This window comes from Anabrus simplex, chromosome 7, assembly GCF_040414725.1.
Source record: "Anabrus simplex isolate iqAnaSimp1 chromosome 7, ASM4041472v1, whole genome shotgun sequence".
Taxonomy (NCBI): Eukaryota; Metazoa; Arthropoda; class Insecta; order Orthoptera; family Tettigoniidae; genus Anabrus; species Anabrus simplex.
In genome coordinates, this window is record NC_090271.1 from 291345250 (window position 1) to 291369411 (window position 24162).

General features: G+C 39.1%; 1 protein-coding gene across 2 annotated transcripts in view; it reads right to left on the minus strand.

Annotated features, from left to right (window-relative positions):
• LOC136877579 (FMR1-interacting protein NUFIP1) overlaps window positions 1-24162 on the minus strand; it is a 295598-nt gene that overhangs the window by 53726 nt on the left and 217710 nt on the right. For both annotated transcript variants that reach the window (XM_067151735.2, XM_067151734.2), the window contains one exon: window positions 17491-17649. In XM_067151735.2, the coding sequence (XP_067007836.2) occupies window positions 17491-17649 (159 nt within the window). The remainder of the gene's footprint in view (window positions 1-17490; window positions 17650-24162) is intronic.

Below are 24162 nucleotides of genomic sequence, written 5' to 3' on the forward strand. Positions count from 1 at the left end.
GTATCGGATTTCGAAAAATAACAAACAAGTAAGACGTAGTGTGGATATCATCTGCGGAAACGCAAGTTTTGAACAAACTGATTACCGTTTCATACCGATTTTAATGTATATGGGGTAATTCCGACTTTTATACAAAAATCCGATATAACGACAATCCGTTATAGCAAGTAAATTTTTCTCTGTTATGATGGTTCATGTTTGTGGGTTACTGTAGTCACGTCGTAGTTTGTGAACCATGGGCAACGGCTGAGTGGCCTAGTAAGTGGTCCTGAGAGTCGGGATACCAGTTGCTATGGAATGGGAGTGGGCATCTCGGACATATTCTGAGTCGTGGCCCTCCTTGTGCTCAGGCGGCTAGGACTACACAATTCACCGGTGGTCCATAACCCGTTAGAGGAGAGATCCTCACTTGGACTATGTGCAAGTAGGGCAGCATCCTGCTTCATGAATTTACCGAGCTCAGAACACATTAAGCAAGCCTCGGACCTATGGGAGTAATGGAGTCCCACTCCCATTTGACAGGCGAGGGACTCCTTGGAAACAACTTGGCGAACGAAATGGAATTCGATGGGGAGCTATCAATATTAATGGGGCTTATGGAAGAAAGAAGGTAGAACTTGCTGAGTCAGCAAAGAGGATGCATCTGGATGTGCTAGGAGTAAATGATATTCGGGTAAGGGGAGAAAAGGAGGAAGAGATAGGAGATTATAAAGTGTACTTGACGGGTGTTAGAAAGGGAAGGGCAGAGTCTGGGGTAGGGCTCTTTATCAGGAATACCATTGCACGCAACATAGTTTCTGTTAGGCACGTAAGTGAGCGAATGATGTGGGTAGATTTGTCAGTGGGAGGAATTAGGACAAGAATTGTGTCCGTGTATTCACCATGTCAGGGTGCAGATGAGGATGAAGTTGACAAGTTTTATGAAGCATTGAGTGACATCGTGGTCAGGGTCAACAGCAAGGATAGAATAGTGCTAATGGGCGATTTCAATGCGAGTTGGGAATAGAACTGAAGGATACGAAAGGGTGATTGGTAAATGTGGGGAAGATATGGAAGCTAATGGGAATGGGAAGCGTTAGCTGGACTTCTGTGCTAGTATGGGTTTAGCTGTTACGAATACATTCTTCAAGCATAAGGCTATTCACCGCTACACATGGGAGGCTAGGGGTACCAGATCCATAACAGACTATATCTTAACAGACTTTGAATTCAGGAAATCTTTTAGGAATGTACGAGTTTTTCGGGGATTTTTCGATGATACAGACTATTATCTGATCTGTAGTGAACTAAGTATCTCTAGGCCTAGGGTAGAGAAAGTGAAATCTGTCTGCAAACGAATAAGGGTAGAAAATCTCCAGGATGAGGAAATTAGACAGAAGTACAAGGATATGATTAGTGAGAAGTTTCGAACAGTAGACAGTAAGCAGGTTCAGGATATAGAAAGTGAATGGGTGGCATACAGGGATGCTGTAGTAGAAACAGCAAGGGAATGCCTAGGAACAACTGTGTGTAAAGATGGGAAAAGGCGAACATCTTGGTGGAATGATGAAGTGAGAGCAGCCTGTAAATGTAAAAAGAAGGCTTATCAGAAATGGCTCCAAACAAGGGCCGAGGCAGACAGGGATTTGTACGTAGATGAAAGAAACAGAGCGAAACAAATAGTTGTTGAATCCAAAAAGAAGTCATGGGAAGATTTTGGAAATAATCTGGAAAGGCTAGGTCAAGCAGCAGGGAAACCTTTCTGGACAGTAATAAAGAATCTTAGGAAGGGAGGGAAAAAGGAAATGAACAGTGTTTTGAGTAATTCAGGTGAACTCATAACAGATCCCAGGGAATCACTGGAGAGGTGGAGGGAATATTTTGAACATCTTCTCAATGTAAAAGGAAATCATCATGGTGGTGTTGCAAACAGTCAAGCTCATGGGGAGGAGGAAAATGATGTTGGTGAAATTATGCTTGAGGAAGTGGAAAGGATAGTAAATAAACTCCATTGTCATAAGGCAGCAGGACTAGATGAAATTAGACCTGAAATGGTGAAGTATAGTGGGAAGGCAGGGATGAAATGGCTTCATAGAGTAGTCAAATTAGCGTGGAGTGTTGGTAAGGTACCTTCAGATTGGACAAAAGCAGTAATTGCACCTATCTATAAGCAAGGGAACAGGAAGGATTGCAACAACTATCGAGGTATCTCATTGATTAGTATACCAGGCAAAGTATTCACAGGCATCTTGGAAGGGAGGGTGCGATCAGTCGTTGAGAGGAAGTTGGATGAAAACCAGTGTGGTTTCAGACCACAGACAGGCTGTCAGGATCAGATTTTCAGTATGCGCCAGGTAATTGAAAAATGCTACGAGAGGAATAGGCAGTTGTGTTTATGTTTCGTAGATCTAGAGAAAAATATATAAATAATAATAATAACAACGTAAACGTTTCCACCTTTTCAATACTAAAATATATTCACAAAATTATAAATTACACGGTACTATATTCGACCCATCTAGGGGTCATCATCAGCCGTATTGGAGCAAAGATCACTTTTGGCGAAATCCTAAGAAAATGTTATTTTAAAGAATAACAAGTGAAATGAGAAGGTAAGAAATCCAACAGAATTGAATGTCAGATTGGTGATACAAAGCTAGAACAGGTCGATAATTTCAAGTATTTAGGTTGTGTGTTTTCCCAGGATGGTAATATAGTAAGTGAGATTGAATCAAGGTGTAGTAAAGCTAATGCAGTGAGCTCGCAGTTGCGATCAGCAGTATTCTGTAAGAAGGAAGTCAGCTCCCAGACGAAACTATCTTTACATCGGTCTGTTTTCAGACCAACTTTGCTTTATGGGAGCGAAAGCTGGGTGGACTCAGGATATCTTATTCATAAGTTAGAAGTAACAGACATGAAAGTAGCAAGAATGATTGCTGGTACAAACAGGTGGGAACAATGGCAGGAGGGAACTCGGAATGAGGAGATAAAGGCTAATTTAGGAATGAACTCGATGGATGAAGCTGTACGCATAAACCGGCTTCGGTGGTGGGGTCATGTGAGGCGAATGGAGGAGGATAGGTTACCTAGGAGAATAATGGACTCTGTTATGGAGGGTAAGAGAAGTAGAGGGAGACCAAGACGACGATGGTTAGACTCTGTTTCTAACGATTTAAAGATAAGAGGTATAGAACTAAATGAGGCCACAACACTAGTTGCAAATCGAGGATTGTGGCGACGTTTAGTAAATTCTCAGATGCTTGCAGACTGAACGCTGAAAGGCATAACAGTCTATAATGATTATGTATGTATGTATGTATGAATTCTCACTATAACGGACTTCTGCTGTACTTGTTTCAGATGAAAATGTAGAAAGTGTTCAAGTTACTGACACAGGTAATGGGGAGCAACTGTTAGAAATCACGCACCCTATGCAACAGGTGAGTTGAATCATGCTATTACAATATAACCAATGCATATTTTCGTTATTATTGTCATATTATTTTAAACATTATTATAATGTTGTGTATGTTAACTACCTTTGCAAAAAATACATTATTTGTTTACATTAATTCCTTATTTTACAATGGCGAAAAATGAGGGTATCCTCCTGTTCAATACATCATATATTCCGTCATTAGACGGAGCAAACAAATTCAGACATGTTTCGGCTCGCTTGAGCCATCTTCAGTGAAAAAAAAAATTAGGGGGGTTGGAATAATTTACATAATATAAGTTGAAAAAATGCTAAAAAACATAATGAAAGAGTAAACAAAAAAACAAAAGAGAGCTTAGACGGAAAACAAAATTAGCACAAATATACAATATTTACATCAATACAAAAATTCAGTGAAACAGGTGTTAATTTGAAATAATAATTGATACTAAAAACTGCGTTAACCTAAGAAACAAGGGAATGAGAAAACAAATGATGCAGATGGAAACAAATAATAGTAGCGCATGGTGAGGTTGTGGACCTCATAGTTTACAAATTATTGGTTCGGTTCGGCCAACCAACAACAGACTCGATCACGCGAACGAGACCGTTACTTTGAGAAAGCCAGGCCACTAGAGAGGACAACCACCTACTGCACACCATTAGAACTTCATTGACGGTTTCCACTAGATTACTACAATTTACTATGCATCTGTCTTCTACCTAACACAGCTTCTCATATTTTTATATGCGGCCCTTCCGACCCCTCTATAATAAGGCAAAACACCAGCCAACATTATGAAACAATAATGAAGAAAGGGACCGCTAGTTTGAGAAGATATTGAGAATGCTGCTATTTCTAAAGCCTTAAATTTCATGGTGTTTTTCCTCCTTGTCACAGGCTTTTCGCCTGCAGGTTAATTCAGGCTTGGTTTCTCTCAAAAATGTTTGCTCCCGCTCTCCTCCTGACCAATTTGATGTGATGGGTTTCCACTAGGATGATTTTGACAGCAATTTCAAACTGTTTTGTCATTTTTAAACCAATAATTTGTAAACTATGAGGTCCACAACCTCACCATGCGCTACTCTTATTTGTTTCCATCTGCATCATTTGTTTTCTCATTCCCTTGTTTCTTAGGTTAACGCAGTTTTTAGTATCAATTATTATTTCAAATTAACACCTGTTTCACTGAATTTTTGTCGCAGTAAGTTTTTTGCTCTGCATATTGATGTAAATACTGTATATTTGTGCTAATTTTGTTTTCCGTCTAAGCTCTCTTTTGTTTTTTTGTTTACTCTTTCATTATGTTTTTTAGCAATTTTTCAACTTATATTATGTAAATTATTCCAACCCCCCTAATTTTTTTTTTCACTGAAGATGGCTCAAGCGAGCCGAAACATGTCTGAATTTGTTTGCTCCGTCTAATGACGGAATATATGATGTATTGAACAGGAGGATACCCTCATTTTTCGCCATTGTAAAGTGAAAACCGTCAATACGGAATGATTCTAATATCTTGTAATGTAATTAATTCCTTATTGCAGATGAAAATGTGAATAGTGATGATATATCAATCAATCACAACTGATCTGTAGAGTTAGGGTTGTCGCCCAGACGTCAGATTCCCTATCAGTTGTTTACCTAGTCCTTTCTTTTAGAAAAGTGCAGCGAACACTGGGTGGATTAACCATTGCATTTTATACCCTCTCACCCATATACAGCACCACCACCAACTAAGCTACTGTTCCTGACAAGTCTAATTTGGAGCACCCATATACAGCACCACCACTAAATAAGCTACAGTTCCTGACAAGTCTAATTTGGAGTGAGAGTTAGAAAACATGTGTCCAGTACTAAATGAAAACCTACAACCTGTTTTTCAGTCAGTGACGGGTCAGGGATGGAATGAATAAAGCCCCCATCTTGCGGTGAGGATAGGAATAGTGCCAGCTGCCGAAGCCTGTTGCACTCCTCTGGGGCAATGATTAATGACTGACATGAAATTAAATGATACTGGAGAGTGTTGCTGGAATGAAAGATGACAGGGAAAACCGGTACCCGGAGAAAAATCTGTCCCACGTCCGCTTTGTCCAGCACAAATCTCACATGGAGTGAATGGGATTTGAACCACGGAACACTGCCGCATGAGCCACGGAGGTTTATGTGTCCAGTACTCTGTGAGTTAAATCAAGTCATTACAATATAATCAAAACATAAGCTTACACATTATTATTTATATTATCATCATGTTATTTTTATCTTACCATTCCTCCCTCCTTTACTGTTAAAGCTAGAGATGCATAATTATTTTCTAACTGTTGGATTGCATTTTGCATTGCCAACCATACAGTGAAGTCAACCTCCTTGCCATTAGAACATGTTGCAGTTATCTTTCAACTTACAAATTGACAGAATTATAGTTCATTAGCTTCATTAGCCCATATTGATGGTTCAAATGATCACAATTACAAAGCTGGATTTCCCACCTAATCAATACTTTTTATTTTATACCAATGTATTTAATACATTTTACAGTATCAGTTTCGGCCTTGTATTTCTGGCCGAAAAACAATTCAAAACTCAAATAGAATTTTGTAAAATCACCAAAGAATTGAAAATTGAGCAATTTCACAGTCTAGCATCTTACGATATTATTAATATGATCCTAACATACCTAAACAAAAACAATAAACTTAATAGAAACCAGCCTAAAAAATCGTAGCAGCCTGAGCATTTTAAAAATAGAAGAATTTGTAAAACTGCTCAAATTCGCCCTCAATAATAATTTCTTCAGATTTCACGATACCATCTATAAACAACAAGGCTTCCCCATGGGGTCGCCGGCCTCAGGGATATTAGCCGATATTTACAGAGACCATTTCCAACATTAAAAAATCAGCAAACTTGGAAATATTTTATCTTTTTATTATTAATAATAAAAGCGCACAAACGTGCAGAGAGTTAAGTTTCATTATTCTTTACTATATTCCATTAGTGATTTAATGCGATGGTGATACTCGCTGAAGTGGTAGCGCTTACAGGCCTTCCCACAGAGGCTGCATACACACTCTGGTGAGGGTTCGTGGAAACTGTTTCTTGTGCATAGCTTGTGGTGGAAACCGTGCACCGCAAGCCTAGTTATGGCACTTCGTAAGTTCTTGTTTGGTCCCGTCTAGTTCCGATCTAGCATCGCATCTGTTATGTAGAATTCGGGCCAGATGTCCGCTCCCTTGTTTCGTCTGTCCCGAAGTAGGTCCGACTCTTGTTTCGTCGCTGGCAGCTGTTGTCTGAAACTCAAGTTTTCTATGAGGAAGCATGTTTTTGCAAGTTCGTAGGCCAGTCTCGAAGGGGCGTATTTTGATATTTCCAAAGTTCTCTTTAGGTATCTTGCTTTCACACACTAAAGGGTCGAGATGTCTCTAGTTGTCAGGTTGTTACATATGAGCTCAATGCCATAGGTCAGAACAGGCATTATCTTTGCATAGAAAAGTGTTAATGCGGTGTCTAGTGCTAGTCTCGTCAGATTCTTAATGTCATAAATGGCTTTTATGGCAGCGGCTGCCCTCTCCCATAAGCGAATTTTGTAGGATGATCCCGATGGTTGTAGGGTGATGCTCAGGTACTTGAAGGAGTTTACAATCTTTAACTCTTCCGCTCCGTAGTATATTTTGTCTTGTGCAGAGGTTCTTCCTCCCCTCCTGAAGATCATTTGCACTGTCTTGTTGGTATTCAGCTGGAGTTGGTTGTTTTCGACCCATTCCTGGAGCCGGTTTACAGTGTCTTGCAGAGATTTCCTGTCATGTGAGCCTAATACGATGTCATCTACGTAGAGGTACATTTTCACTGAGTCCTGTTGTAGGATGTCTGTGATGTCTGACATGACTATGTTGAATAGGGTTGGGCGAATCGGGTCTCCCTGTAAAACGCTGTTGGTCTGTACTATGTTTCCTGAGGTCGTCACGCCATCTTTGATTATGATTTTGTTGTAGATAAGCATGGTTTTGATACCAGCTGTAGTTGGGTTATCCTTTCCTGCCATACTTTCAAGTTTATTCACGAGTACTTGTCTGTTCAGCAGGTCAAAGGCTTTTGTGAAATCTACGAAGACTGTGTAGAATTTCCTCGAAGGGTGTCTTAGTGCGTCATGTACATCTTCTAAAAGGTTAGCAACTGCGTGAAGGGTTCCTCTTCCCTTCCTGGATCCGAACTGTGTTTCTGGCATAAAGGCGTCTGTTAGTGAGTAGAGTCTGTTTGTCAGGATTTTGGAGAATATCTTGAAGATGTTGTTCTCACGTGCAATTCCTCTGTATGCGTTGAGATCTTCTATGTCGCTTTGCCCTTGTATAACAAGATGATGTTCGACTTTCTCCAATCATCTGGTATTTTTCCTGATGTAAGGCATTTGTTAAACAACATCGTCCACAACTGGGCGAGTAGTTCAAGAGTTTCTATGAGGTTTTCATTAAACAACTCGTCTGGTCCTGCTGCTTTTCCTTTTTTTAGTTTCTAGGATGGCCTCTCTTACTTCGTCCTCGGTTATTGGTTCAGATTCTATGTCTCTTCGGTTTCGTATGCTTGTTCTAAGTTGTTCTTGTTGTAAAGCTGGATGAAGTGCTGTTCTCAAATATTCATCGGGATTCCTGCCACTCCTGCTCTGCTTTTCTTCTTGATCGCTATAAAGGGGTCCTTTAGGGCTTCTTCTGCTTGTCTTTGTGCATCTACTTCCATGTGATTTGCTATTTTGAGCATGTTTAGCTTCTTGTATTCTTTTCTCTTTTGTGCATATGCTTTCAGGTTGTCTGGTGTGTTTGTTTGTTTCGCTCTATGGAGAAGGTGTAGGACTTCCTTTCTGGTGCGGTAGCATTCTGCGTCAAACCAGGGCTGTGCTATTCTTGTTTTCTTCAGTAATTGTGCACTATGTATATACAACAGAATGGAGTCCAGTGCGGGTTGGAGTAGCCCTTCTTCTATTAGGCTTGGAACATTTCCTAGAAGTTCCTTTCTCTTTTTTAATGTGTCATTGTTCAGTTTCCTTGAGATCTTCTGTGTATGGGAGAATTTCTGCAAAGCGGACACTCATGATATGGCAAATATGGTGCAGACTGGTAGGTGTCTTTTCAGTGGGGCGACTGTTGATCATTCCAGCACTTCTTGTGATTTTATTTTAATGTGTTTTCCTCTGTAGAAGACCAAGTCTATTGTAATGGATCTGTTAGGTGCAAGGTATGTATTTTCTTCCTTTTTATTGACCAGTGTGAACCCTTCTTCCTGTAGTATTTCCAATACCAGAGCTGTTTTTTGGTCAGGCTTGTCCAGTCTGCAGTTTAGATCTCCTCCCAGGATCACATTTTCTTCTTCCCTTGTCATTGAGATTGCATTAATTATTTGTTCTACTGTATCGTCGGCTGTTTGAGCGGGACTTGTGTAGAGTCCTATGATAGTCTGTCAGCTTTTATGACTGTGTTCTCTTCTGTGTGTTTTGCTTTGAGTTTTCATATGGTGTTGTTATACATGACGGTTACGCCTCCTTCTGGTCTACCGCGTTCTTTTGTTTTTGCCAGTGCATGTGTACTGTAGAAGAGGGGTTTGTTGATGGGCTCTGAGAAGAAAGTTTCAGTGGCTATTACTGCGTCGAAATTGTTCCAAAAGTAGGTAGGGTTTGCTGCTTTTAGATTCTTTAGGCCTTCTACGTTCCATAGGAGTGATTTTAGTGTGTTTTTGTCTTGTTGGTTTGTTTGGGTTGAGGTCTTTCTAGTCAAGTCTCACTCCTGTGGACCGCAAAAATGAAATCGTCTGACCGTAACTCCTCTTGGCCAGAATTTTGTGTCTGTTGCTTCTATTGGTATTCCTATGCGAAAGGCCTTTAAATGGCCAATTGTTGAGAGCTCCACGCACTCTTTCATTTCAGTAACGCCTTGTTTTTGTAAATGCCTTTCAATTTTTTCTTTTGTGGCTTCACGGTGTAGTTTCCCAATGTACAGCCATGCATATCGAGAGCCTGCTTGAAGTTCTCCTTCTATTGGTTCCTGTACTCCTACTATTTTCTGGGGTTCTCTTGGTTTTTGTGGGCTTCTGGCTGCACCTGCGTATGTCCCGTTTCTGCTTTCCGGCTCGGGTTCTTTATCTGGGCAAGATGCTGGTATTTCGCTGTCACCTATTTCTTGTGATTCTTCCTGTTGTGACGTTTCAGAGATTTGTGTCTGTTGGAGCACTTGGTGAGCCTGCCTCTTATTGGATTCCTTGATCACTGTCGCCCTTTCTTTGAGTTGGAGCCCCTTCTCGACTGTTTTCATGATCATGATAGTCATCTCGTTTGCCAGAAAGTTGATAATATTTTCCACTTTTTCGTTTAGTTCCTTTAAAATTTAAAATTTATGGTTTGCACGAGTCGCAGAGCCAAGTGAGTTTGCATTTAGATCTCTTCATTATGTCGAATTCTCCATTTGTAAGTTTCGAGCAGTTTTTGTGGTACCATGAGCTACATGGTCCCTCGCATTCAATTGCGTCACAATCCTTATCAAAGACTTTCTTGCATGTTCAGCAGAATTCTTCTTTCCCTGATGAAGGGTTGTTTGGTGATGTCGAATTACTGTTCGCAGCCATGTTGTGTGTGTTCATTTCTGTTTTCTCTATGGGAGCCATCTTGCCAGTTCTCTCGTCTGTAAGATACTGCGGATGTCACTTCCGGAAATAACCACGAACTTACAGAAGTATTACACTTATATAATGGTCCTAATCGGAGATGAAAATGAAGATGTTTTGAACAGATTGAACACAATATAAATTAATTAATTAATTAATTAATTGATAGACCACTAAACATTGTCCCATTCACAACTGTATGTTTTCAAACTGAGTAATGTAACACCCTGTTATTCCCTTTGGTTTAATAACTTGAAAAAGAGAAAGTTTATTCCTTGATATTTAACATGCTTTCTCCTTTCTTCGTTTCGGCCTGCTGTGGACCATGTTATTTCAACCGTTTGCATCCTTGAACTTTAATTCTTCCCCAGTACTCACGCATTCTCGTTCTGTGAGCCTCCTTTCTTTCATCAGTCCACTTCTTGCCTGTTTTCAACTTTGGCCTTTCTTGGAACCTCTTGTATCCCTGGAGCTTTTTTTGGAGAGGAGCACGTTTCTGGATGTCTTCAAGTGTGATTCCTATTTCTTGAAGGTCTTTTTCAACTTCGATAAACCAGGGTCCCTTGGTTTTCTTGTTAAGAAAGTAGGAAAAGATCCTATTGGTCTGTCTCTGTGTGCTCATGTGTGCTATATGGCCATAAAACTTAATCCTCCTTTTCCGAATCGTGTCCGTTATCCTCTCCATATGCTGGTACAGATCACTGTTGTGTCGTCTCCTGTACTCACCATTTTCTTTTATTGGTCCAAGAATCTTTCTCAGGAATTTTCTTTCTTTAGCTTCTAGCTTCTCCATCAGACCTTTTCTGTTCATTGCAAGGCATTCTGCTCCGTACAGTGCTTCCGGGCGTACAACCGAACAATAATGCCTAAGCTTGGCGTTGATGGACACTGATCTTTTGTTGTAGACATTCCTAGTCAGCTGATATTTAACATGCTATTATTCACCAGCGGGTATTTTATTTTCGTACAAGTTTGTGGATGACATTTTTGTCGTATTAGATGGAAGATTCACAGATGAGAACAGTGTTTTAGATCAGATAAATAAACTGGACCCTCACATAAAATTTACATTAAATTGCACAATTCCTTTCTGCGATAAAAGTTTCGGATCTATCTTTTGAGATCTCTAGTGCTTTCAATTGACACATTTCACTAGAAAAACCATATCCTAACTCATGTTTTTCTATCACGAATTTGTGGAGTCGTTCTTCAATTTCTGGAAATATTGCACTCTGCCTGCGAAATGCTCTGCGATTGCCATTACTTTTTTAAAGTTTTTCCTTCTTCTTCTGCCAATCACGAATACACGATTCATAAACGTCGTACTTTCTGCCAACGGCACGATAGGCAACTTGATGTCTTTGGAGTGTACAGACCGGGAAAGGCTAGCACTAACGCTGATTCAGAACTATTTGATAATAAGACAATAAGCTATGAGGGGATACGATAAGGAAAGGAACGTGATTGTAGCGGGCGATCTCAATTTAAGAAATGTTAACTGGGAAGATAATGCGAATGACAGGAAGCATGACCAACAAACGGCAAATAGGTTAATATGGGAAGGATTCTGGATGTGGTGCTAATAAAACCAGATGAGCTCTATAGAGAAAATGAAGTAATAGATGGTACTGGTGATTACAAAACTGTTTTTGTGGTAAACTTAGTTAAAAATAAATGTGAAATTAAGACTATTAGGCAGTACCATATGGTTGATAACACAGGCATATGGGAGTTTTTAAACAGTAACTACTGGGTGAGTTGGCCGTGCGGTTACAGGCGCGCGGCTGTGAGCTTGCATCCGGGAGATAGTGGGTTCGAATCCCATTGTCGGCAGCCCTGAAGATGGTTTCCGTGGTTTCCCAATTTCACACCGGGCAAATGCTGGGGCTGTGGAAAACGGTAAATACAAATGTAAACAGACTCTGAGTTGGGTTTAAAGCAATTGCTGAGGAATGTGAAAATAGGTTTGTACCCTTAAAGGTGCTAAGGAATGATAAAAATCCACTATATTATAACAGAGATGTAAAGAGACCAAGAAAGAGGCGCAGATGGGAAAGAAATAGAGTTAGAAATGCCTGTGGAAGTAAGGGGGAATTGAAGGAACTTACTAGGAAATAGAATCTTGCAAAGAAGAAGGATAACATAATGGCAAGCATAATTGGCGGTCATACAAATTTTAGTGAAAAATGGAAGGGCATGTATAAGTACCTTAAGACAGAAACAGGTTCCAAGAAGGATATTCCAGGAATCATTAAAGAACAAGGGGAGTGTGTATGCAAGGATCTTCAAAAGGCAGAAGTATTCAGTCAGCAGTATGTAAAGATTGTTGGTTACAAGGATAATGTCCAGATAGAGGAGGTCACTAATACTAAAGAAGAATTAAAATTTACCCATGACAACAATGATATTTACAGTAGATATAAAAGTTGAAAACTAGAAAAGCAGCTGGAATTGATAAGGTTTCGGGGGATATACTACAGAAAATGGGTTGGGATATATTACTATATCCAAAGTACTTATTTGATTATTGTTTGCATGAAGAAGCTATACCAAATGAATGGAGAGTTGCTATAATAGCCTCTGTGTATAAAGGAAAGGGTAATAGACATAAAGCTAAAAATTATAAACCAGTCAGTTTGACATGCATTGCATGTAAGCTTTGGGAAAGCATTCTTTCTATGAGACATGTTTGCAAAATTAATAACTGGTTTGATAGAAGGCTCAACCTGTAGGATTCCAGTAAGATATAGCAGGTATCCTGAATTCAGGAGTTCAACTGGACCGTAACGCGATTGAACTATCTAAGACATTTGATAGGGTAGATCATGGGAGACTACTGGCAAAAATGAGTGCAAATGGGCTTGGCAAAAGAGTGACTGAATGGGTGGCTGTTTTTCTAGAAAACAGAACTCAGAGTATTAGAGTAGGAGAAGCTTTATCTGTCCCTGTAATAATTAAGAGGGGAATTCCTCAAGGCAGTATTACTGGACCTTTGTACTTTCTTATATATATCAATGATGTGTAAAAAAGTGGAATCAGAGATAAGGCTTTTTTGCAGATGATGTTATTCTGTAAAGAGTAATAAATAAGTTACAAGATTGTGAGCAACTGCAAAATGACCTCGATAATGTTGAGAGAGGGACAGTAGGCAATGGTATGATGATAAACGGGGTTAAAGGTCAGGTTGCGAGTCACACAAATAGGAAAAGTCCTCTCAGTTTTAATTACTGCGTTGATGGGGTGAAAGTTCCCTTTGGGAATCATTGTAAGTACTTCGGTCTTAATATAAGGAAAGATTTTCATTGGGGTAATCACATAAATATTGTAAATACAGGGTACAGATCTCTGCATATGGTTATAAGGGTATTTACAGGTTGTAGTAAGGATGTAAAGGAGAGAGCATATTTGTCTCTGGTAAGACCCCAACTAGAGTATGGTTCCAGTGTATGGGACTCTCACTGGATTACTTAATTCAAGAACTGGAAAAAAATCCAAAGAAAAGCAGCTCGTTTTATTCTGGGTGATTTCCGACAAAAAAGTAGCGTTACAAAAATGTTGCAAAGTTTGGGCTGGGAAGACTTGGGAGAAAGGAGACGAGCTGCTCGACTAAGTGGTATGTTCTTAGCTGTCAGTGGAGAGATGGTGTGGAATGACATCAGTAGACAAATAAGTTTGAGGGGTGTCTTTAAAAGTAGGAAAGATCGCAATATGAAGATAAAGTTGGAATTCAAGAGGACAAATTGGGGCAAATATTCGTTTATAGGAAGGGGAGTTAGGGACTGGAATAACTTACCAAGGGAGATGTTAAAAAAAATTTCCAATTTCTTTACAATCTTTTAAGAAAAGGCTAGGAAAACAACAGATAGGGAATCTGCCACCTAGGTGACTGCCCTAAATGCAGATCAGTAGTGATTGATTGACTGATTATAATAACAGCACAACTCAATTTTGACGAGCAGCAATGAAAATGCCTCCCATTATAATAAAAGCTCCTCAACTGTAATGTGTCTGGAAGTAGGAAAGGGGGCCAGCCATTGTAACAAAACCTCCTCAAATTGATTGTGACCACGCAGTAGACAAGGGGCCTGCCATTATAATGAAAAACTTCCCAACTCGATTGAGAATGGCAGCAGGCAAGTGAGCCTGACATTACCATCACAACTCCATAACATGCACTTTACCCTGGAAACAACGTATGGGGACCTCTCCGTATTGTTTCTTGGATAACGTTAAGAGACAGGCAATTAAAAGAAGTCTTATTCACTGTGTGTGCAGTAATTTACTTCGATATCCGTATACAATGTAGAATACTGTAGCGAAGCATGGGTATATTTTCTAGTAAAAAATATATTTAATTTGCTATTGTATTATCATTATACATGTGATGGGGTATCTCTCGCATCTATATAAATAAAGTTGTAGGGGGTCCGCTGTCTGTAATTTCTTTTGTTTTGCCAATTTTTCAGATATTTATCCGTTTTAGGTCAACTCAAGACCAAATCGGTGGTTTTTACTTTTCGAGTCTGTCAGTTTGTCTGTCTGCCTGTTTGTCTGTTCCACCATCATGTCGAAACGGCTGGATAGATCTTAACCAAACTTCATATTTAGAGTATACTCATTCCGAGGAAGGTTTCGATATGCATATCATTTTAAAATCTTTGAAAAGACGGGGGTTTACAGGAAAACCAGAACGTTTTTCTCCATTTTCTCTTACATTATTGATTTTTTGTAAACTCCGTTGACCGCACGTGAAACGTCTCTTCATTATAAACAACTTTCGTTATGTTCATAATTTACCTTACTCTTCACATGACGGAGAAATTTACTATTTTCTGCGGGTATCATGCTCTGCACTGAGTGACCGACAGACCGACAACGAACCTACAGGTTACCATGGCTACGTCTCTTACTGCTTGCCACCAGGGAAGTTACGTATTGCCATTTTCCTCATCATGCTTTTAAATTCGTGGTTGTTCCTTGAGTAGAAGGCAAGAGAGGCGTCAATCGGCCTATCTGCGGGATATTGGCAGAATATCGTTGGAGGTTATAACCGCCCTTGAATAGATTAAGTAATAACACCATTAGTCATCTCCTTATCTGTTTACCTAAGAATCACTGCACCTAAATTTCTCCTCTGTTACCGCTTTATTATATCCGTAACTCACACCAGCATAATTTATTGAGGGACATTTGATTTTCCAATACATTCACTTGGCATTTACATATTTGTCCTTATCCAGCTGTCCTCAGTTATAATCTGTTTTCTATTAATTTCAACTTTCTTAACTGTATTATTTTCTTCCTTAATTACTCTGTATGTATGCAAGTGCTAGAATCTACTAGATATATTTCCAACAAACTTCATATTTAGAATCCACCTGTCCTTGGGTAGGTTTTAGGGCAAATATTGTTTCTAAATAACCTGAACTGACTGGGTGTTTATACAAAACCGAAACCATGATTTTGCACTCCCGCAAAATATACACAACCAAAATGGAAATCTACCTGCATTAATGAAATTTAATTTCTAAACCTTTTTTCTCATGAGCATAATTTCGATACGAGGATTAATCGTAATTTATATGCTTCATATCCGTATTGATAATTCACACAAATGCAAAGAGGATAAGAACTCCACCTAATCAATACTTATTTATTATTATTATTATTAATTATTAATTTATTTATTATTTATTTATTAATAATAATAATAATAATAAAAAATAAGTATTGATTATGTGGAGTTCTCATCCTCTTTGCATTTACAAGGATTAATAACGGACCGTTTTTTAGTACAAGTCCCATCGGACTTAACTCAAGAGCGGGTGCGTGTAAAGCGTATTTCCTACAACTTGAAAACTACTGAAGATATTCGAACCAAACTATATTTAGCATCCACCCATCCAAAGGTAGGTCTTAAAGGTCAATAACATTTCATGTTCCCAGAATGGACTGGTCGATTATAGGGAACCGAAATGGTGATTTTACTCTTCCACAATATATACAGTACAAGACCAACCTGAGTGGAAATCGACCAAACGTGATGGAATTCTATCTCTAAAACTTTTTTTGTCATGTGCATGTTTTCGTCAGGAGGATTAATAAGAGAGATATCATGAATGGTCAGTTTTGCAGGTTAAGTCCAGCGGCCATAGCCCGAAAGGTGGTGTACGTGGAGCAGATTCCTTATCTATATCATTTTTACGTTTGATTTTTCTCTATTTCTCTATGTTAATTAAATTTGGACTTTTCACATGCATAATTCACACTTTCAACCACTGATAGGAAATACAGAATCATCAAACTCTTCACGAAAATTGGCCCACCCAGTAGCCATATGTGAGCCAAATGCTGTGTATGTAGCTGTCATATAATTATCTGAAAAGTAATGCAATATGAGATAATCTTACAAAAACTTTACCCTGTTCAACTCAATCTGACCCATGAATAGATGAGATATCATAGGACCAGCCATTTAGGCCACTAAATCCGGCGTCTTATGGTACAATCCTTTGTCGATATGACGTACGCTTAGCAGCAGTTAATCTGCAATTGAAGGTCTGCGATATTGTAAACACGCATATACTTTCGTATGTCGATGTATATATATTCACTGATGTCGATTTGTAGCGATCGAGAGAGGGTGTGTCTGCTATTGTAATCAGTACTCCCCACACTGACTTTGACTGGCAGTAGGAATGGGGTCCTTCTCCAACTCCTGTGTAACTGGCAGTAGTAAGGAAGGCCTACCATTGTAATGAATAATTGACTTCTTGATTTGACTTGCAGAAGGCAAGGGAGCATGCAGGTTTGTTTAAAACTCCTCTACTCGATTGTGCTTGGCAGTAGGCAAGGGTGCCCGCAATTATAAACAAATGTCCTCGTCTAAAATGTGACTGGAATTGGGCATAGTGGCCTGCTATTTTGATGGAAACTCACCAACTTGGTGTGACTGGCAGTAAGCTGGTTAGAAGTAGTAAAAGGGGCCTGACATTATAATGATAACTGCACAACTCAATTTCGACTGATAGTAGGGTAGTTGCCTGCCATTATAATAAAATCTCCTGAACTGTTATCTGTCTGGAAGTAGGAAAGGGGGGCTGCCATTGTAACGAAAACTCTCCAAATCAATTGTGACCGCGCAGTAGGCAATGGGGCCTGCAATTATACTGTAAACTTCCCAACTCGATTGTGAATGGCAGTAGGCAAGTGAGCCTGCCGTTATATCAAAAATCCGTAACAAAGACTTTACATTGGAAACAACGTATGGGGACCTCCCCATGCTGTTTCTCGGATAACGCTAAGAGGCATGCAATTTTAAAACAATCTTACTTACTTCATGTACAGTATTTACTTCGATACTCGAATACAATGTAGAATACCGTAGCGAAGCACGGGTACATTTGCTAGTATATAATATTATGGTTCTTACCTGTGCCAGGAAATGCTCTCAGGTTTCCCCTGCAATTCATATCCTCATCTTCCTCAACCTCTTCAATTTTAAAATTGGTGCCTTTCTTTTGGTGATGACCAACTGATGAATCACTTGTATGATTTCTCTTACTGCGACGTCTTTTACCATGGTTACTACCTACAACAATGTTTATAACACTGATAAGCTCAACATGAACTAAAAATGCTCTCAGGGTACAATGAAACTGATATATAGAATAGCACTTTCTATCTCACAAGCTGAGTAGCCATAAGGTTGCTTTCGAGAGAAGATGGTTTTAAAGTGGTTTCCTAGTTTCCCATTTTTACACCTGGTAAATTCTGGGGCCATTATGCCATTTTAATTTGTATAAGATGATCTACAAAACTGTCAATAAAAGCTCCCATTATTTCTAAAACTAAATAACAAGAGATTAAGATAATCTAAAAGAGAATAATACACACTGTTATGTTTAAGGAACTTTGGCAGCACCAGTAAGTGCAAGTACAGATATTTGTCAACCAAACAGAAAGTTTTTCAATTATTCCATGCACCACTGCTGTCACAAATCACTAATGAAGATCATTAAACACAAAATGGTGTATTTGGGTTTATAAAACATTATCTGCACTGCAATTCCAGGGGAAAATTACCATTGTGGCTTTTCAATGCCGTTTCAGGGTCAGGTTTCAAAGAGAGCGAGGAATGATGATGATCTGGTGGGACAGCACACTATGTCCATGTTAACAAATAAAGCTCATAAAATTTTTCAACAAACTGAGGCTGCAGCAGTATACAGAATTACCTGAAAATGTCATGGAGAAAGTAAGGTCATCTGAAGGTTGCTTCAGGTAGAAAGATTATTGCACTGATTTTCAACAACAGATACATGAGGATAGTCTACCCGACATGCTGATTTTGGTGATGGAGGTCACCATTTCTAACTGGTATAGGGAACATAACACCGAGCTCGATAGCTGCAGTCGCTTAAGTGCGGCCAGTAATGTTGCGAGCTGTTTGTGCTTACCTTACGTAAAAAAATTCTCCCCTTCGAATTGGTGCTCTTTTCTCCGTCTGCTGTTACGAACTGTCGGCTTCCCAGCTGCTTGTACTACTGCTGTCACTGCTCACCTGCATGGCGCATCCACTCTGACGTCACGCCTATAGTATGTTCTCGATCTACCCCGCTGGCATATATATATGGCCTTGTGTCGTTCATTCGGCAGGTCAGTTGTGCTATAACCTTGTTAAAGACAGTGGGAGCTGGAACTCTGTACACGGCTGGACCGTGTCCATTTTACTTGTAAACTTCATGCTGGACTTCTGTCAAGAGTGAGCAGACACTGTTTCTTTCTATCATTTAACGTGCCCTACCTTGCTATACTTGGGCTTCGCCGTAGTAACGAAAATTGAACTTTGGTCCCTTCAGGACACATCTGAGTATTTGTGCAGCGCAAATGTTCTGCCTTTTGGACATTTGTATTCCTAAAATGTGGTGTAAATGGTGTACTGGACAGCTGATCTAAAATTCTAGTCCATACACATTCCTACCTTCTGAGATGAACTTTTGCATCGCGTCTGTTAGTGCTGGGGACTTGGCGGCTTGATCCTTATCCTATCCCATTCCTCCGTTTCTTATTTCCTTCTTTTCTTTTCTTATGCCATCTATCTGTTAACTTTGCGTAAAAATGGTGCTTGCTCAAAAGATGTGGTCTGCTAATTTAATTTGTATGTTCATCGGTCAGCTTCAATTTTATTATCGTTTCTGCACATGCATGTGTGTTTTAATCCCTTCTGGGATCACTTGTTAGAATTCCTATTTTTTTTTTTCTAATCTACCAAAAGGATCACTCCCTGGATTGGAGATTGGTTTATTTCTATTCTGAATCTCTAGAATTGTTTGGCATGAGGTTACATTTTTTGATGTCCTCTTGTAAACATTGTATCAATTTGTGAGCTTATCTAGCAAGTGTATGACACTACCAACTTTGTATTCTACTGGCACGAGCCTGAAACTTTATTTGATGTACCTCCCTTCTAGCGTATTGTTTAATATAATGCAAAGAAACTGATTTCAGAATCTATGGGTTCCCCCCCCCCCCTCCCCTTTTTCTCTTTCCCCTAATTGAAGTGTCGGAACATATGTCCAAAGATTGTAGTGATAGGTGCTCAGGAATTTATGACGATGTAATCAAATTTTGTATCACCTACGTTTTAAAATCAAACTTAATGCTTTTATTACGCCATGTTGGTTCATACTATTTGTTCTGATGTAAAGATAATTTGTTACCCCTTTGAGATTAGTATAATATATCTGTTATTTTCAAACTTGTTTTAGAAATTCTCTTTCACGAGTTCCTTTCCCCTATTACTTCTGTTTTCACGTGTACCTACCACGGCAATTCTCTTGGGTAGCGGCCCTTTAACTTCTTTATGCACATGTATGGAGCTCTGAATTGCACTGTTTACGGTAATGTTGACACGATGTATTGAACTATTATATTCTCATGTTGCACGCTTCTCGGCACTCTGCGCGCTTGTGTACTGTCAGTTCTGAGTACTTTGATATCTTGTTGTCTAGTATCCCGATCAAGGGCACTCTCCTAAAAACAAATCTCAATTACAACGCTATTTCTAGCAAGTTGATAGTAAGCAAAGACACTATCAAGTACAAAGAGCGTTACAGTATCCAGTATTCAGGAGATAGTAGGTTCGAACCTCACTGTCGGCAGCCCTGAAAATGGTTTACCGTGGTTTCCCATTTTCACACCAGGCAAATGCTGGAGCTGTACCTTAATTAAGGCCACGGCCGCTTCCTTCCCATTCCTAGCCCTTTCCTGCCCCAACGTCGCCATAAGACCTATCGGTGTCAGTGCGACGTAAAGCAACTAGCAAAAAACATAGGAAACTTAAAATCCATCAGCCCATGCATGACCAGCACTAGCTTGACAGGGCATATTGCAATAGTAGTCCCTGTCAAACTAAAGATTAACACCTACATGGAGATAATAGCACTCCCGCTGAGACAGACAGGCTATGCAGCTGATAAAATCACCATAAGAAAAGATACACGACTTCTTCAAAGACAGCAATATCAAATTATCCACCATATCATACAATAGAATATCAAACAACTGTAACTATCTCCAAAAATTTCAAAACCTTTAATCGTATATGTTAAAACTAGCTGATGTACCCGTGCTTCACTACGGAATTCTACATTGTATACAGAATTCTAGGTTAGGTAGTTTACACATTGTGAGCAAGATTGTCTTAAATCGTATAGCTTTTAACATTACCCTAGAAACGCGACGGGAGGTCACCAAACATCTTTTCTCATATGAAGACCGAGGGAATTTTCACTATAATGGTAGACCCAATTTCATACCATCAGTCACAATCAGGTTGGGATGTTTTCATTATAATGCCTTTTTACATCCTCAGAAAGACTGTCTTAGTGGTTTTCCCAACTGAAATGAACATACAATGATGTCAATAGGAATGGTGCGATTAAAAGCAATGTTTTCATATTACGAAATACTTGTTCAAATTAAACACCACACATTTTATTACTTTTAACGAACAGGACTACGCTGCCTATCTAACAGTCCAAAGTTCCAGACCTGGAATGACCAAACCGCAGCCAGCCGTGATCCGTGAACACTCTTCGGCTTTCTTCGGCAGGGAGAGGGTCGAATAGTGGAGACTCCCAGGGCAAAAACTATGCCCAGTTACTATTCTGTTTCCTAGGAGTACCCCATGAGTCGGAAAATATCAGTTTACTACACTGGTGGCGGAAAAGTCCATCTGACTTGAAGGCAAATTTTTCCTCCAAAGCCAGAAGAGAAACCCCCTCTTCACTGCTGGTTTGGAATAAATTGAATGTAGAATTTAATAAAAGTGAAGAGAAAGAAACAGCTCTTTTCAGAGTTGAATTTTGAGTGACTATTGTGGTGCTATAATTTGGAAAAGGCTTAATTGTTATTCTAGACCAGGCCATACTACTACTACTACTACTACTACTACTACTACTACTACTACTACTACTACTACTACTACTACTACTACTACTACTACTACTACTACTACTACTACTACTACTACTACTACTACTACTACTACTACTACTACTACTACTACTACTACTACTACTACTACTACTACTACTACTACTACTACTACTACTACTACTACTACTACTACTACTACTACTACTACTACTACTACTACTACTACTACTACTACTACTACTACTACTACTACTACTACTACTACTACTACTACTACTACTACTACTACTACTACTACTACTACTACTACTACTACTACTACTACTACTACTACTACTACTACTACTACTACTACTACTACTACTACTACTACTACTACTACTACTACTACTACTACTACTACTACTACTACTACTACTACTACTACTACTACTACTACTACTACTACTACTACTACTACTACTACTACTACTACTACTACTACTACTACTACTACTACTACTACTACTACTACTACTACTGTTACGTACCAGCTGTATCAGAAAATGTATGAACCAGAGGAATGGCATGCTAAAGAAGAAAGTTTTCTAACTCCCCGGCTATTTCCCGCCAACATTCAGTCAGGCTGTTATGCTCGGTACACAGCAGTAATTCCATCTATCGGAGTTGAGGGGCAGCATAAGAGCATAAGAGACAAAGAACATCAAAATAAACAATGGTCAAATGTAATGTTATTGTTGATCAATGTTATGCACTTTCGATATTATAGACCTTCACATTTCGTTTTATTCCCACTCTGAAATACCACTCTTATCATAGTCGGTACGGTAAAACTGAATAAAAAATAAATGATCGGAAATTGTATTCTCTATAACTTTTTTATATAGTACTTTTCGATAGGACCAATAACATCGGTATTTAAAAATTACATTTTAGGCGCCTTGCCCTAAACTACAATTTCATCCAGGATGTAAAATTGTTTATAGCTTTGACTGTAGTTTCTTATTCCCCTACTCTGTATACCGATTTTCATTAAATTCTGTTAACCCATTTACTCGTGGCTCGGCATTGATATGGACTTAGCAACAAAAATACAAATTCATGAATATCTGTGTTATCAGAGCTGGTACGGTAAAGATGTACAAGACATAAATGGTCGGAAATTCAATTCTCTATAACTTTGGTTATGTAGTATTTATCGATACAACAATAATTTAAAAATTTGAGAATTACATTTAGGCCTTCCCCTAAACTACCATTTCACTCAGCGTAAATAAAATTGCTCATAGCTTAAATTGTAGTGGCTCATTTTCTGACTTTGCATACCAATTTTCAATGAAATAGGGCCACTAATAACGTAAGTACAGTAAAACCTCCCTATAACGGACACCTTCAGGACCGAAAAAATGTCCGTTATGAAGGGGTGTCCGCCCGCGAGAGGTTATGAAACCGGTACTATTAAACATAAGTTGGAACACAATAACCCATGTATAGTATGTGTTAACAATTCTCGCAAATGTACCTTTAATTGTATACTGTATACAGTATTGTACAATATACTGCACTGTACTCACATGAGAAAGTTGTAGATGGGCTGCTGCAGCTGCGATGCACTGTATTAAAGAGACAAAAACACTTCTATGGAAACCTCTTTTGAGCACAATGTACACTATTACTGTTCACCATGTTAAAATTAAAAAGAACGTATGAGTTTTTGAAACGTCAAATCAGTATGTAGATGTAGCAATATCTAGCACAGTACAGTAAAACATTAGCACTTGAAAAAATCCTTAATGTTCGTTTGTTTTGTCCATTTCGGTTTAGCAATGATGTTTTCACTATGTGCAATTAAATCCTGGGTCAAATTTACACCTTTTTCATCGTTTTGTTTACAATAAAATTCTTTCAGTCGCTTAACAATGCCGAGAGCCTCACTGTACGAGGTTATTGGCAGCACATTCATTTCCATATTTTCTTCAAAGTCGTCATTAGCATCATCTTCACTCCCGCTTTCGTCAGAATCTTCATTTTTGTCCCTCTTCCCTTGGATTGACTGAAGAATCGTTTTCGTGTCTCCACTCTCACACTCTGTTGGAATATCTGAATCTATTTCCATATAGGTGTTCACTTGTACACTGTAACCTGCTGCATTAATCAACTCTTGTGTTGTTTCCATGCTGTCAGGAAGGGTATCCGATTCTATTTCGGGATGTCCACCAGTAGCGGGAAACCCAGCTTTCAGAAAGCAGTTACGAATTGTTGAGGCCGTGACGTTTTTCCATGCATTGCTTATCCATGAAATTGCTTGGAGAACATTCAGCCCCTTTGTCAGTGTTTGAAGGGTTACTTCATTCCCGTTAAGTTCTCATACTATGTGCTTCATCACTAACTGTCTGAAGTTCTGGATCACTCCTTGGTCAAGCGGCTGAGAAACTGATGTTACATTTGGTGGGAGAAAGACGATCTTCACATTTTGCAACTTAATTGTATCCGGATGCGATGCTGCATTATCGAGGAATAATAACACTTTTCGCCCCTGGCGTATCATTTTTCTGTCCAACTGTCCTAGCCACTCTGTCATTATTTCTCTGGTCATCCATGCTTTCCTATTCGCTTTCCATTCAATGCCAAACTTCGTAACGTCCATATTTTTAAAACACCT